Source organism: Lipotes vexillifer, unplaced genomic scaffold (genome assembly GCF_000442215.2).
Source record: "Lipotes vexillifer unplaced genomic scaffold, Lipotes_vexillifer_v1.1 scaffold722, whole genome shotgun sequence".
Classification (NCBI taxonomy): Eukaryota; Metazoa; Chordata; class Mammalia; order Artiodactyla; family Lipotidae; genus Lipotes; species Lipotes vexillifer.
In genome coordinates, this window is record NW_006795213.1 from 726330 (window position 1) to 740250 (window position 13921).

Genomic DNA, 13921 nt, shown 5'->3' on the forward strand with positions numbered 1-13921 from the left:
AGGAAAAATTTCCCCAAGGTCACACTGCTAACCACTGGCCTGGCTGAGATTCGGCAGGTGGCATTCTCTTTCCCTAACATTTATTCTGTCAGTCCCCATGGTGAACCCGTGAGGCACTCTTGGGGAGCCCTCACTCTCCTAACATGGAAGTGGATCGCAGCATGCCTGTCCATAGCACTGAGACCGTGAACACAGCCCTCAGGTGCTAAAGGAGTCAGAGACAAGCAGGGCTGTGAAGGGCCTTTTCCTGAGGGGTTTTTTCAAGTAGCCTTTGGAAGGAGCTGGGGACACAGCCTTAGGCTGTAAGGCATTGCAGACCATCTCTCACACTGGACTTTGCCTTGCTGCAGGCTGGAGAAGTCAAGCCAAGTCCGCACAGTGTCCAGCAGCAATTTATTCTTCAAAGGGAGCCGGTTCCGATACAGGTAAATAGTGACAGTAAGTAACCGTTATGGACCTATTTTCAGACCCTCCTCTGGAGAAGGGTGGCCCAGTGGTCCTTATCCCGAGAACAAAGACACTGGGAACCTCCAGAGAAGTGTGAGGTTTCCATCCGATTCTCCTGTCTCCTAACCCTTTGACTATTTCTTTCCTTCCCTGCAGCTGTTTGCCTGTAGGGGTTAAAATGTGTGTCTTCTCCTGCCCTTACAAAAGCAGCAAAATAAGAACTGTAAGAGTGATTCCTTTCATTTCTATCTAAAGATTTCATTTATTTGCAATATTTTTGGAACACGCTGGACAATGAGGAATCATTCCTAAATGAGGATGGAAGATCCCAAAGACCGCAGAGACAGAGAGCTGTCAGGACGCCTTAGAGCTCTTTACCCCAGCAAGCAAGCCCTAGTCAGTGGCCTAAACATTGAGAAGGGGTAGGCCAAAGAGGCCACTTCCCAATTCAGCCCAAGTATCTGAGATCTTACAGAGGAGCTCAGTCCTGGAACACTGTCTCATTTCTTGCTGCTTGTTTTATTTATACTACTTATAGTGGCCGAGTTGCAAAGGAAGTAATGGAGTCCAGTGCCAAGATCAAACGGGAGCCACCAGAAATACACAGGTAGGCACCAGGGGCTTATCCCCAAACCAGGTCCAGCTCAGATCTCAGAATCTTAAAAGAGCCAGCAGTTTGAGTACTGTGAAGATTCTGGCTGTGATGGCTTCCAAGCAGGGCAGCAGCGTGAAGAGACCCATCTCAGCCAAAGGCATGGGAACAGGATGACCCTGGAGAATGAGGGAAGGTGGGCTAATGTAGACAGTACATCAGACCCAGGAGCCACCTTCCTGGGTAATTCTCTACCATCATCCCAAGTCCTGAAATTGGTCATAGACCTTGGAGGACATGCCCAAGCAGCAAGATTTCACTGGCTCTGTAAACAGTGCATTACAGGAAGCCAGTCACACTAGGTCTGAAACAGTTTCAGGATCCATGCTTTATGTATAACTGTAAATCACAAATTTCCAGGAGGCCATCTCCTACAACCTGGTAAGACTGAGGGAGAATATGATTGGCCAAAAGGTCTGGGGTTTGCCAACCAGACTGACCTCTGGGAATGGGAGCATTACCTGCCTTCACACGGAGCCCCCTGCCACCAGCAGCCTCTGTGGGAAGTCAGGGGAGGCCGCATATCAGTCTTAGGCACATTTTTAGGAGCACCGCATATCCTGGGGCTCTACTCTCTGACAATCCTGCCCAGGGACCAGTGGCACCACTGCCACACTAAAGAAAGGTTCGGGTGGGTCTGGGATATAAGGAGTTTGACAAGTTTGAACTAGTGTCTCTGACTGGGATCCAGGGACTAAAGGCAGAAAGCAGGTATTAAAGATTTTTTTCAAAACAAAACAAAACTTATTAACACAGCCAGGCAATTCTCAGGCAATTCTAGTAACCAGTCCTCAACTCTGAGTCCTGACCACATTTGTCAGTGCACTAAGTCAACAGAATTCTTTTTTTCTTTAACCTCAGAGCAGGGATGGTCCCCAGCCGCAGCTGTCCCTCCATAACCCATGGCCCAAGGCTGAGCAGCGTCCCCAGGACCCGGAGAAGAGCTGTTCACATCTCCATCATGGAAGGTGAGCATGAGCTCTGGAGATGACCTGGGGTTCCTCCAAGTTGTCACCTGGACAAGTTCCTCACAGGGACCTTGAAAAGAAGTGAATTTGCACTAGAGACAGCAGCAAGTTTCTCCAACGGTAGAGAGAATGTTTCATCCAGTCAGTGGGAACACCAGCTGGGTGTCAGGTGAAGGGTAATCCCATCCAGCCCTGATGAGCTGTGGTCCAGGAGGGGTTTGTAGATCTGAGAGTATTAGACTAAACCTTTGGGAGAGAACTTTGTATGTGGAAGCTACCAGGTTCCATGCAGTTCTGAAATTGATTTCCATCAGAGGTTTTCTTTCACTTGTGTTCCAGATCTGATAACCAGTTTTCACAGCTTAAAGGATCAGGGTGGCTGAGGCAGTTAACCAAGAAATGAAAACTCTTGGTTGTGAAGCATTCCAGTAGCTGCCACCACCTTCTACTTCAGTTGTAGAAATCTGTCCTCTTGCTATCTGAATTCTTTAACATTGTCTCAGGAAATCCAATATGCCCCTTCTCTCTCTACCGTTCCCTCGCTCTGGAGGAGGTGGAGGTGGGAAGAGAGACAAAGTCTGTGTATTTTCACTGAACGAGATGACCCAGTAGCTGGGGTTGATACCTCTCCAGTCTCTGGGCAGTTTATACTGTTAGGAGACTCTGGGAAGACTGCCCTCCAGCTGTTGTCACTGACCCAGCTTGCCCCACAGGCTTGATACAAGTATAAAGTTGAGTGCTTTCCTTCCTAAAGACAACGTTTTGTTTGTTTTCTTGGTTTTTTTTTTTAATTTATTTAGTTTTGGCAGCGTTGGGTCTTTGCTGCTGCGTGCAGGCTTTCTCTAGTTGCGGCGAGCGGGGGCTACTCTTCGTTGCAGTGTGTGGGCTTCTCATTGCGGTGGCTTCTCTTGTGGAACACGGGCTCTAGGCGCGTGGGCTCAGTAGTTGTGGTGCATGGGCTTAGCTGCTCCATGGCATGTGGGATCTTAGTTCCCTGACCAGGGATCGAACCTATGTCCCCTGCATTGGCAGGCGGATTCTTAACCACTGCGCCACCAGGGAAGTCCCCTGAAGACAATGTTTTGTAGGACCTCAGAAGATCTCAAGCAGCAGTACACAGCAGTAGGACTGCTTCAAACCTGTCCCTTTCCTGGAAGCTGGGGAGGGAAGGCCCTCTGCCCTTTCTGTGGAAATGCTGCTTGTTAATGAAAATGAAGAATCGCTTAGGTTAGGAAGGACATTGCTCTGCTGCTCCTCCGGGAGGATCTCTGGTTTGTGTTTAGGATTTTACAACGTGTCAGTGACTCTGCATCACCTGAGTATGTTGTAAAACTACAAACAGTCTAGGGGTTGAGAACCCTGGCTGGACAACCACCATCAAAGGCCTTATTTATGTGAGTACCTTAGTTGCTCCATTTGTAAAACCCCATGGGTTTCGAGGAAGCTGATGTACGTGCAAGTACTTTAAAGAGATGTAAAGCATTTACTGGGCAGGCAGCAAGCACAATGCAAAGAGCCCTGGTCAGGAAGTCAAGGATGAGGTCAAAATAGGAGCTCTGCCACACATTTTCTGGGCAGGTTGCTTAACCTCTCTGAGCCTGTTGCCCCCACTGTAGAAAGGGGTGGGGGTGGGGGAAGGTGCCTTGGAAACTCCCAAGTATAATGGCTATGCAAGGTACGGAATTATTGAGGTCTGGCCATCATCAGACACAGCCCCCTTGTTTCCCCTCCTATCTTAGGCTGAGCGGGAGAAGTGAGCCCAGCTCTCTTATTTTGGGGTGTGCATCTCAGGAAAGTGGACTGTCTTCTCCTCTTCTGAGGAAACATAACTTTCTCCCCTCTCTGTGGCCCTTGTTCCCGTCTGTCCTGAGGCTGAAGCCACCAGGTTCATCCCAAGGCTCTGGCAGAAAGTCAGGACAGCTGTCCTCCCAGAGGAAAGGCCACCCCCGGGGGAAGCTGGCCCTAATGCAGGTATCGCATAGGAGAGCAGCCTCAGGCATTACTGCTCCCCAGCATATGGAAGAATGTCTAGTAAAACCAGCATTCCCAGAAGAGGGAAGACTGAGGCCATCCATGTGGGGATATAACTCATTTGGAGTAGCTGCCAAGCAGGGTTAGCAAAACAACTCAGAGGTGGGGAGAACCATCCTCAAGCTCCCCCAAGACGAGCTGTGAGGCTGCCTCAGTTCCCAACCAGCTCTGGCTGTGCCTTCAGCCTCCTTCCAGAACCTGTCTTCTCCCATTGTAGCAGCAGTAGGCTCCTCAACATCCAAAACTGTCACCCATGCTTACAAAATGCCAGGGGAGGGTGCAGAAAGCTATTAGAGCAGAGACCCTCCACCCACCCCAGGGCCAGGGCACAGCCTCAAAAGCTTAGGCTCAGAACTTCACACCTGGCAGATTATAACAGAGCAGGCCTCCACGTGCTACTCCCCAAGCCAACGTGCTCCTTACACCCCATGCCCAGTGGTGCCTATAGACAAGCACCATCTTCATCCCCGGTCATGGCCCTCGGGGCCCATTAGACTCAGAAGGGCGTGGGTAGAAGCTCAGAACTGCCCTGGCAGGAATGAAACTCACAGGCAGAATGTAATTCAGGGTGAGGAGAGACAGATGGACAGATCTGGTTTGGATGTGAAAAAAAATACAAGATTTTAGCAGTTGAGCGGCTCTATCAGTGCGGGGATCATCAAGCCTGGGGAAATAAAGAATGGATTATTTCAGGAGGTGAGAGTTCAGCTGCATCATCTCTCAAGAGGGGGTTTTGCCTTTAAAGCACCTAACACGGCTGACCCTCACTGTTCACCCCAACCAGGCAGGGAAGGGTGAGAGGGATGCAATGGGGACCTCAGAGGAAGGACACAAACCATCAAAACTCCCAGGAAGTTATGGACATTTGAAATTGGTTCACGCTCCGTCAGTGATTGTCTTTCCTATAGTCCACATGGCACATAAATTAATATCACAGAAACCATTTGCCTTTTCCAGGGGAAAGCTTTGTTTGCTATCTCCAAAAACAGTGGGGAAAATTGCAAAACACATTAACATAACGTTACAGTTTGAATGAAACCATGTAATCTCAACGAACTGAGACCCTTAAAAAGAAGACTGCATTGGTTGGCCCTGCCCTCTGCTCTTGGGGATGCCAAGATAACACATGTTATTAGCACAGGCCTGACCCAGAGAGGACATTCAGGTATGTCGGTTCCTTTCACCCATTGTGCCCCATGGGGCAGCCAGACAAATAGCGTAGATCCCAGTGGAGGAGGGGACGCAGCCCATTTCCGGCCCCAGAGCCACCGCCTTACACTTCAGAGCCACCCAACCCAAAGCCATTTTCTTTGTAGCTTCACATCCTGGATTTTCTGGGACAGTCCCGATTTCCCCTACTCTCTGGGATTATTCCCTGCCCTCTCTGTTCCTCACCCTCTGAGAGGTCTGGGGCCCTTATACAGGCCTCAGGGAAACAGCTACTGGCTGGGAAAGCATTACCTTTTATAGCTCTAAATCCTTCTGACTGAATCCAGTCCCCTGATAACGCTGGCCTCTCAGAGCTGCTCTTTCCCTGCAGCTCAGTCTGCTCTGAGACTCTCAGAGCCAACCTTTTCTCTCCGGCATGGGAGGCACTGCGAAAGGGCTGCCATGGCGTGAGATCAGTTGGTTTCCCATCCTTTCCCTCTGTACCTTCCCTGCCTGGCTGGTTCCCATGAAGAGATCAGCTGATTTCCACTGAAGAAGCACCTGCCTTCCTGGGCCACCATGGGGAAGAGTCTGATTAAGATTCACACCAGAGTCCGAGTTCAGCTCCGGTTGACTAACCACTGCCTTCGGCCCCTGAGTGTGCGCATCCTAAGGATGGGGCCCCGGCTCCAGGGTAGGCTCCTGACCACTGTGCCCCCTGGCCCACTGGGAGCCACCTCTGGGCAAGGCAATCAGCTGGAGCACCTCCAAGGTAAAAAGACACCCTCTGTTTTGCTGTGCCACTCACCCAGATCCCACCCATGGCACCCACTCCATCCATCCCAGAATAACAGGCTTGAGGCGAGTGGTGGTTTCTAGTGAAACCTGAAATTCTGTACAGGACTAACCTAGCATAGGAATAACCTTAACTTTATAGGTGAGGTCTGTTGGGGGAACAGAAGACTAACATTTACTGAGTAATTTTGTTTGTCAGGCTCTCTACTTAGAAATACATATGTAGCCATTATCTTGTTTACTGAGAGCACCAACAACTCACCATAATGTGGCTTCTGGTGTCCCTCTGATTTGCTCTTTCTGATGTCACAGCCTTTGCCTCTCACCTTCCCCAGCAGGCTTAGGGCTGAATTGTAGGCCAGGCTATGATTGCACTAAGTGGCTTCCGGCAGCTGTGCTGGTCATACATTGGAAGATCTGGCAGTCAGAGCTGTCCTTGTGAGGGGACAGCCCTTGAAAGGGTGTGAGGTGCCCTGTGCAACGGGGCTGAGGTTCCAGAGAACAGGGAGCCAGAAGAGTACTTGGGGAAGGAGCTGAGCCAGCAACATGTAAGATCAGAGCCTGGAAAGGTTTGTTTTTTCAGAAACCCATTTCACACTCCCAGGTACGTGTTTCTCATGCTACACACGTGCAAATGGGGGAAGAAGGGAGGAACACGGGGGAAAACAGAGCAGAGGAGCATCAAAGGCTCTGGAACAAGGGACAGGCTCTTAATTTCACCTTATTTCACAACAGTTTCTTGGGCAATTGGGACCTAAGTCTAAGGCAGGTGCAGGCTGTTGACTTAATTCATCCTGGCCTGTTGTTCCACTCCTCAGAATCCAACTGCATGATCATTAGCACCATGGAATAGAAAGAGGCTTGGATTCTGCCCTTGTCTTTGCCAGTAACAACCAACCACGTGACTGTAACCTCTTGCCCTCACCACTTCATGAAGTTGTTTAAAGATAAAATGGAAGTGCTTTAAAAAGTTTTAAACATTATACAAATTTAAGTATTTTATAGCATAGGGACAAAAGAAATACAGCCAGGACTGTGCAGCTTCTGAAAGCAGGAGCTGAGAGCTGCTGCTAATACACTAATGGTGAGGTGGTGGGGAGCAGAGGCGGATAGCAGGAGGCTGCCATCTCCCCTGCCTATGCCAGCCACTCGTTCGTAACCCAGGGTTCGTTCCTATGGAGAATCTTTTACTGTGTGTATGCCGAGACGGGCTACAAGCAGGCTGGGCAGGCAGGCGGCCTGGCTGCAACTGGCTACCTACCAAGGAAGCCAAGGAAGACGAGATACACTATTTCTGAAATGTTACTGGCACCTTTAAAAAGAGACCTTGGGGCTTCTGAAGCCAGCCCAGAACCAGAAAACTCCGTAATCAGCCCTGGTTAGGTCTTACCTTTACTAGCTGGGTGTCCAGCTGTCTGGGGCAGTCAGGGTCGATTTCAGAGCAACAGAAGGGGATGAGCTTCTCTTGATGTGGACCACAAAAGCAGGGAGAGCCACTCTGGAACCACTAATATGGCCAGGAGTAGAAAATACAGACACTGAACTTGAAACAAGAAGCCATTTCCTTGGGAGCACTATGACATGGGCCACACTTGGTGACTCTGAGCTCTGACATCCTCTGGCCTGGGTGGCTGCTGTTTGGTTGAGGGGGGTAACCAGCTCCTGTTCTTCCCTACTAGAGCTTTGAGCCCTGGAAAGAAAGAAATGTTCCATCTAAGAAAGTAAAGAGATAATGAGTAGTTTTAGGGGCAGAAGACCCTTTCTCCTAACTAATGTAAGAGAATTTCCCACTGATGCAACAAGATCGTCTCAGAGACCACTCTGTACTCTGGAGTAGCTAAAGCAAGGGGAGCTGTCAGCCTGTTCTGGACCCGGCTCAGTCTAAGGTGAAAAGAGAGGGAGAGCACTTAGGAAGAGCAGATCAGGTTTTTACCTCCCACAGAGTGAGGACAGCTAGAACTGGGAGGCTGAGGAGACTGACAGCAACTGCAGAAATCCAAAAGATGAGCTCATGAGCTCAAGGAGCTGTGTGCCGGGTTGTTAGGAGGACACTCGGCTCCAGAATCTGTATTTGATGAGGCCCAGCTGGGCAAAACACAGTCTCCTCCACATTCCTGCCTCTCAAGGCTCTCGGCTCCCTGAACCATGACCCCAGCTCTGGTTGGGTCAGGGATAGTCTGCGATTCTCTTTCAAACTGGGCTAAAGCCAGGCCCAGGACACAAAAGGCAAGAAAGGCAGAATCTTTAACCAATATGGCCAAAACTATAAGCAAAAAGAAAGAAACTTTCAACCAATGCCACTCTAGTTCCTGCTGCTTCTCTTGTCCTATTCTTTTTTTTTTTTTTTGCGGTACGTGGGCCTCTCACCGTCGTGGCCTCTCCCGCTGTGGAGCACAGGCTCCGGACACGCAGGCTCCGGACGGGCCATGGCTCACGGGCCCAGCCGCTCCACGGCACGTGGGATCCTCCCGGACCGGGGCACGAACCCGTGTCCCCTGCATCGGCAGGCGGACTCTCAACCACTGCGCCACCAGGGAAGCCCTTCTCTTGTCCTATTCTTGATACATCAAAACAGAGTGCAGTGGCCATTGCTGCTGGTCACGTGGGGCGTGCAAAGGGGCTTCTCCTAAGATTTTAGTGACCAGATAAAGCAGGATAGGTGCTGCCTCCGCCTGACAGCGAAGTGGGTGCCGGCACACAGAAGGCCTGCTCATTTTCCTTTTGCCTTTCCAGGCCTCGAGTCCCTACGGGACAGTGCCCACTCCACCCCGGTACGTTCCTCCTCCCACGGGGACACTTTCCTGCCTCACGTGAGAAGCAGCCGGGCAGACAGCAATGAGCGAGTCGCCGTGATCGCGGATGAGGCCTACAGCCCTGCAGACAGCGTGCTGCCCACCCCTGTGGCCGAGCACAGCCTGGAGCTGATGCTGCTTTCCCGGCAGATCAATGGGGCCACCTGCAGCATTGAGGAGGAGAAGGAGTGTGAGGCCAGCACCCCAACTGCTGCAGAGATGGAGGCCCTTGGGGGAGAGCTGAGGGCCCTGTGTCAGGGGCACGGCAGGCCAGAGGAGGAACAGGTGAATAAGTTTGTTTTAAGTGTCCTCCGTTTGCTCCTTGTGACCATGGGACTCCTCTTTGTTTTGCTCCTCCTCCTGATCATCCTCACTGAGTCCGACCTTGACATTGCCTTTTTCCGCGATATCCGCCAGACCCCCGAGTTTGAACAATTCCACTATCAATACTTTTGTCCCCTCAGGCGATGGTTTGCCTGCAAAATCCGCTCAGTGGTGAGCCTGCTCACTGACACCTGAGAAGGCATGAATCCTCCCAATAACTAGCCAGGTGGACCAAGGAGCCCGGCTACCCATTCCCAGCAATGGGACCCATCGCGGAACCATCGGCACATGTACCAAGTCCTCCTCTCATGACTCAAAGTCCACAGCCTAGGAGGGTCGTTTCCCAGAAGAAGAAAGGGATAGGCTCATGCCTTGGCTAACTGGGAAAACTCATTTCCTTCAGAGGTTCTTTCAAGAAAGGCTCGGCGACTCTGTTTCTCATCCTCCCAATTTGCAGGATAAAATTTTTGGTTTTGAATTTTGATTTTTCATAGATGTGTATTATTTTGAAAATATCAAAAATAATTTATTTTATTATTACTGATTCTCGCAGTGGTGATGTAGATGGGACACTAGTTGGAGACTAGAGAGCTGTTGTCTTCTGTATTCTGCAGGAGCTTTCCTACTCAGTTCCAGTAAGACTCATCACTGCAGCCTCAGAGGGGCAGGCCAGGGGTCTGGACAATGGGGACTGTCTAGGTTTTCTTCCCAGACAGAGCTTTTAAAAAAAAGTAAACATCCGTGTAGAATGATTAAATGGAAAGTTGCTTCTTATGACGGTCTGAGTTGGATTTTCTTTTCCTTTTATTTCTTTCAAATCTGAGCAGAGTGGGCATCTGAAGGGACCACCACTACAGCAGCAGCAGCAGCAGCAGCAGGGGTGGGGTAAGTCTGTCCCCTTAGACTAGATCCTAGTGGGCATCACCATGAGTTTTGTATAATGAACTTAGACTTCTGTGGGGTTTTTTTCTGAAGAACATCAAGACTTTTATAGTGCTCCAGAAGCATTAGGTGAATTCGGTGGTGCCAGGGATAGAACTGTCAGAAATGCAGGACTAAGTGTAGTTAACAGAAACCAGAGCTAAGGTCCCTGAGAGACTGTTGAAGTCACAGAGCAGTACTTATTTTGTAACAACACCGTCCCCCCAAAAAAAGACTATTTCAATTTATATTTTAACAAAATGTATTTTCTTATCAATTCATATTTTGTTTTTACTTTATGGATTAAGAAAAATAGAGCCTGACGAACTTAAACGACACAAGGAAGAAACTGATCCTGAGAGTAAAAAGCTTCAGAAAATAGAATTCCAGGATCAACAAACAGCCTGGGAAGGGACCAGGAAAAGAATCTCTTTAAATAGGAGTTCTAAGAGATGCCTACAAAAGAAGGTGAATGTGGCAGAGACCAAGACTTAGATGTAGAAATACTGCCCCCTAGCGTCATCCTCTGCACTGGGAAAATGAAAGTTGTAGGAAAGCACTTGCCATCCTTGCCGAAGGGAGCCGTGGAAGCATGCAGAAGAGCAGCATGTGGAGGGTGAGTGTGGGGCCCGAGGCCCGAGCTCTGCAACTCTTACAACCACTCACACACAAGATCTTGTTTTCATCTCAGGGAGAGATTTCTAAGTCATCTGGGGCCTGAGGACTTATGTAAGGACAGTCAGTGGACATATTCCTGGGACCCACATAACAGTGGAGCAGCTGCTGACACCCTATGATGCTGGGGAGCCCCAAATGCAGAACAGAATGAGTCACATGTGGATCTGCTTTCCCCTAGTTTGTCCTCTGAGACAGCAGAACCATGTCCATATATAGAGAATCTAATAGCCACGGATAAATGGAGTTTTTCCTTTTTTAAAAGGTTGGGGGTGGTGCTGTGTTTCGAAATTTTAATTTGCCCTTTTATCTAGACCAGGGGTTGGCAAACTTCTTCTGTAAAGTGCCAGATAGATAGATAATAAATATTTTTTTATTTTGGTTTTGTGGGCCATACTCTTTGGCAACTACTCAACTCTGCCGTCTTATCACAAAACAGCCATAGGTAATACATAAACAAAGGAGCAAAGCTGTGTTCCAATAACATTTTTATTTATAAAAACAGACAGCTGAATTTAGCCCACAGGCCATAATTTGCCAACCCCTATCTAGACAATAAAACTGCTCCTTACCAGTGTGTAAGCAGAAAGAGGGTCAGCTCTGCTCCAATTCCTGACATGTGTTAAAGATCCGGGATCATTTCCCAGTAGAGGCACTGGGGTTGCTTGTTTAAAGGGTGCTCAAACAACCAACCAGCAAAGAGATGTCTGATGCCAAGATGAGCAAGATCAACCGCTGTAATGCTAAAACGCAGCCAGAATCTAAGCAAGGAAGAGGGCCTGTCTGATCGTTTCCATACCAGCAACAATCTGGGCAGAATTACAAACATCTATTTTCAAAGTGACAAGACAAAATATGAGGGAGAGCCTAGTAAAGATTAGGGATTGCTTAGAACCAACTAGCCACTGCCACTTGTCATCTACACAGGAAAGGCTTTATTAGCACAGGATTGGAGTAAAAAGTAGACTCAGAGAAGAAAAGGCTGTCAGGAAATAGGGGGCTGGTTTTAACCTGGATATCTACTGTCTTATGCAACATAGCAGATTACCTTTTAGTGTAGTGTTCCTACCTCAGTCTGTAGAATATGGTGTTTCTATGCAGTGAGTGATAGCCTCAACTCTGACCTTTCATATTCACATTAAAGAAAGATGCAATATTCCATATCCTGGTACGTACTTGTGTCTAGAGTTCTAACAGTACAATAGTCTATACCACTTCCTACAGCTGGATTTTGCTCTCTGAACAGAAACTTTTGGGTTATTTTTTTCCAGGGCTTATCCCACAAAATACAGATAGAAAAGTTTCCTTCAATTTGCTTTTCAAATAGTGCTTGAATAACAAACTTCCTTTGTTGGTGACTAGTCTTTTTTGGTATCTCCCCATCATTAAAAATTGTTCGTTTTTAACCTAATTTTACTGTGTTCCACTATGTCTCCTATTTTCTCTCAAAATTAGTTTTGATCTCATTGTAGAAAAAGCAGTGGTTTCCACAGCTTCATCTATCAGAGGAAATAAAACTTACTAAAGAATAGTGTACTGCATCTTTAAGCAGTAGAAGGTAAACTACCTACAAATGTGAATTTCTTAGTTTCATTAAAAATATATATAGTTGTTAACCTTTTGTGTGCCCAAAATTCTAAGTTACATTTTCCTTCAAAGCAATGTACTTTTTTCTACATATGCAGTATGTAGTTAGCATAAAATCATTGGTGCCATGAAAATTATTTTTAAACGTAAATAAATATTTAAATATCATAGAAGAGTGGACTCTTTTTTTTTTTTAAACTTACAGCCTATCTCACTTTCTCCTCCTTAAAATTAACAACACATAGATAAAAGGATACCAGTGGGATTTACACAGCTGACTGCTGTCTGCGACTAGAATTATTTAAAATAATCATTTTGTTTATAGCCATCTATTATCCTTGTTCTTCCCCCCAAAATACATACTATTAAGAACTTAGAAGCTGTAAGTGTGGAATAATTTTGGAGATGAATTGGACATTTTTCTGATGAGGAAAACCAAGAAATGATTTTCCCAAGGTTACACACAGTCTCAGAGCCCAAAGGAGAATCTAGATGGTCCAGCTTCTGCACCAGTGTTTGTAAGCCTGGAGTAAGAGAGAGAACAGCAAACACTTCCTATGAAGGGAACAGAATGATATCACCACTACAATTACAAACCTCATATTTACAACTTAACAACATACATTCCTTTAACACTATCTCATCTGATTCTGTAACCATCACTCTGTAGCTATGGACTGGTAATGGTCTTCTAAATTCCATGAGGATAAAAGGTGAGACTAGGGTCCACTGTACTAGCTTATTATCTAATCTTCCTATTTTCATTTCTACCTGCCTTCCAACCCTCCATTCTGCCACTAGATCACTTTCCTAAAGCACTGATCAGGCTATGTCTCTTACTTCCAAATTTTAAGAGGTTCCTATTACCTGTGGTTAAGGTATCCACCTGCCAATGCAGGGGACACAGGTTCAAGCCCTGGTCTGGGAAGATCCCACATGCCGCGGAGCAACTAGGCCTGTGCACCACAACTACTGAGCCTGCGCTCTAGAGCCCGTGTGCCTAGAGCCAGTGCTCCACAACAAGAGAACCCACTGCAATGAGAAGCCCGCGCACCACAACAAAGAGTAGCCGCTGCTCACTGCAACTAGAGAAAGCCCATGTGCAGCAACGAAGACCCAATGCAGCCAAAAATAAATTAATTAATAAAAAAATAAAATGATATCCAGTGCCCTGTCCCCAGGGAAGTTGTTTTTTTTTTTTAACGACAGGAGTCTCTGCTTAAAGTGATCTGAAGAGTAAAAAAGCGTGAGAACCACTGGATGCAAGTGGTTTCCCATGATCCTACAGACTTGCAGCTACAGCCCTTTTTTAAAAAAATTAATTTACTTACTTATTTATTTATTTTTGGCTGCATTGGGATCTTCGTTGCTGTGCACGGGCTTTCTCTAGTTGCGGCGAGCAGGGGCTACTCTTCGTTGCGGTGCGCAGGCTTCTCATTGCGGTGGCTCCTCTTGTGGATTACGGGCTCTAGGTGTGCAGGCTTCAGTAGTCATGGCACGTGGGCTCAGCAGTTGTGGCTCACTGGCTCTAGAACGCAGGCTCAGTAGTGGTGGTGCCCTGGATTTAGTTGCTTCGCGGC

The 13921-nt window shown here is 47.7% G+C and overlaps 1 protein-coding gene across 3 annotated transcripts in view; it reads left to right on the forward strand.

Annotated features, from left to right (window-relative positions):
- Positions 1–9698, forward strand: part of FRMD5 (FERM domain containing 5) — a 352011-nt gene extending 342313 nt beyond the window's left edge. Inside the window, exons 8-12 of one of the 3 annotated variants that reach the window (XM_007467532.1) lie at positions 351–425; positions 986–1054; positions 1961–2067; positions 8776–9119; positions 9299–9346. In XM_007467532.1, coding sequence (XP_007467594.1) covers positions 351–425; positions 986–1054; positions 1961–2067; positions 8776–9119; positions 9299–9346 — 643 coding nt within the window. Of the gene's footprint in view, positions 1–350; positions 426–985; positions 1055–1960; positions 2068–8775 lie in introns of all 3 variants that reach the window. The other 2 variants (XM_007467530.1, XM_007467531.1) reach the window with 2 other exon arrangements.
- Positions 9699–13921: the final 4223 nt, after the last annotated feature.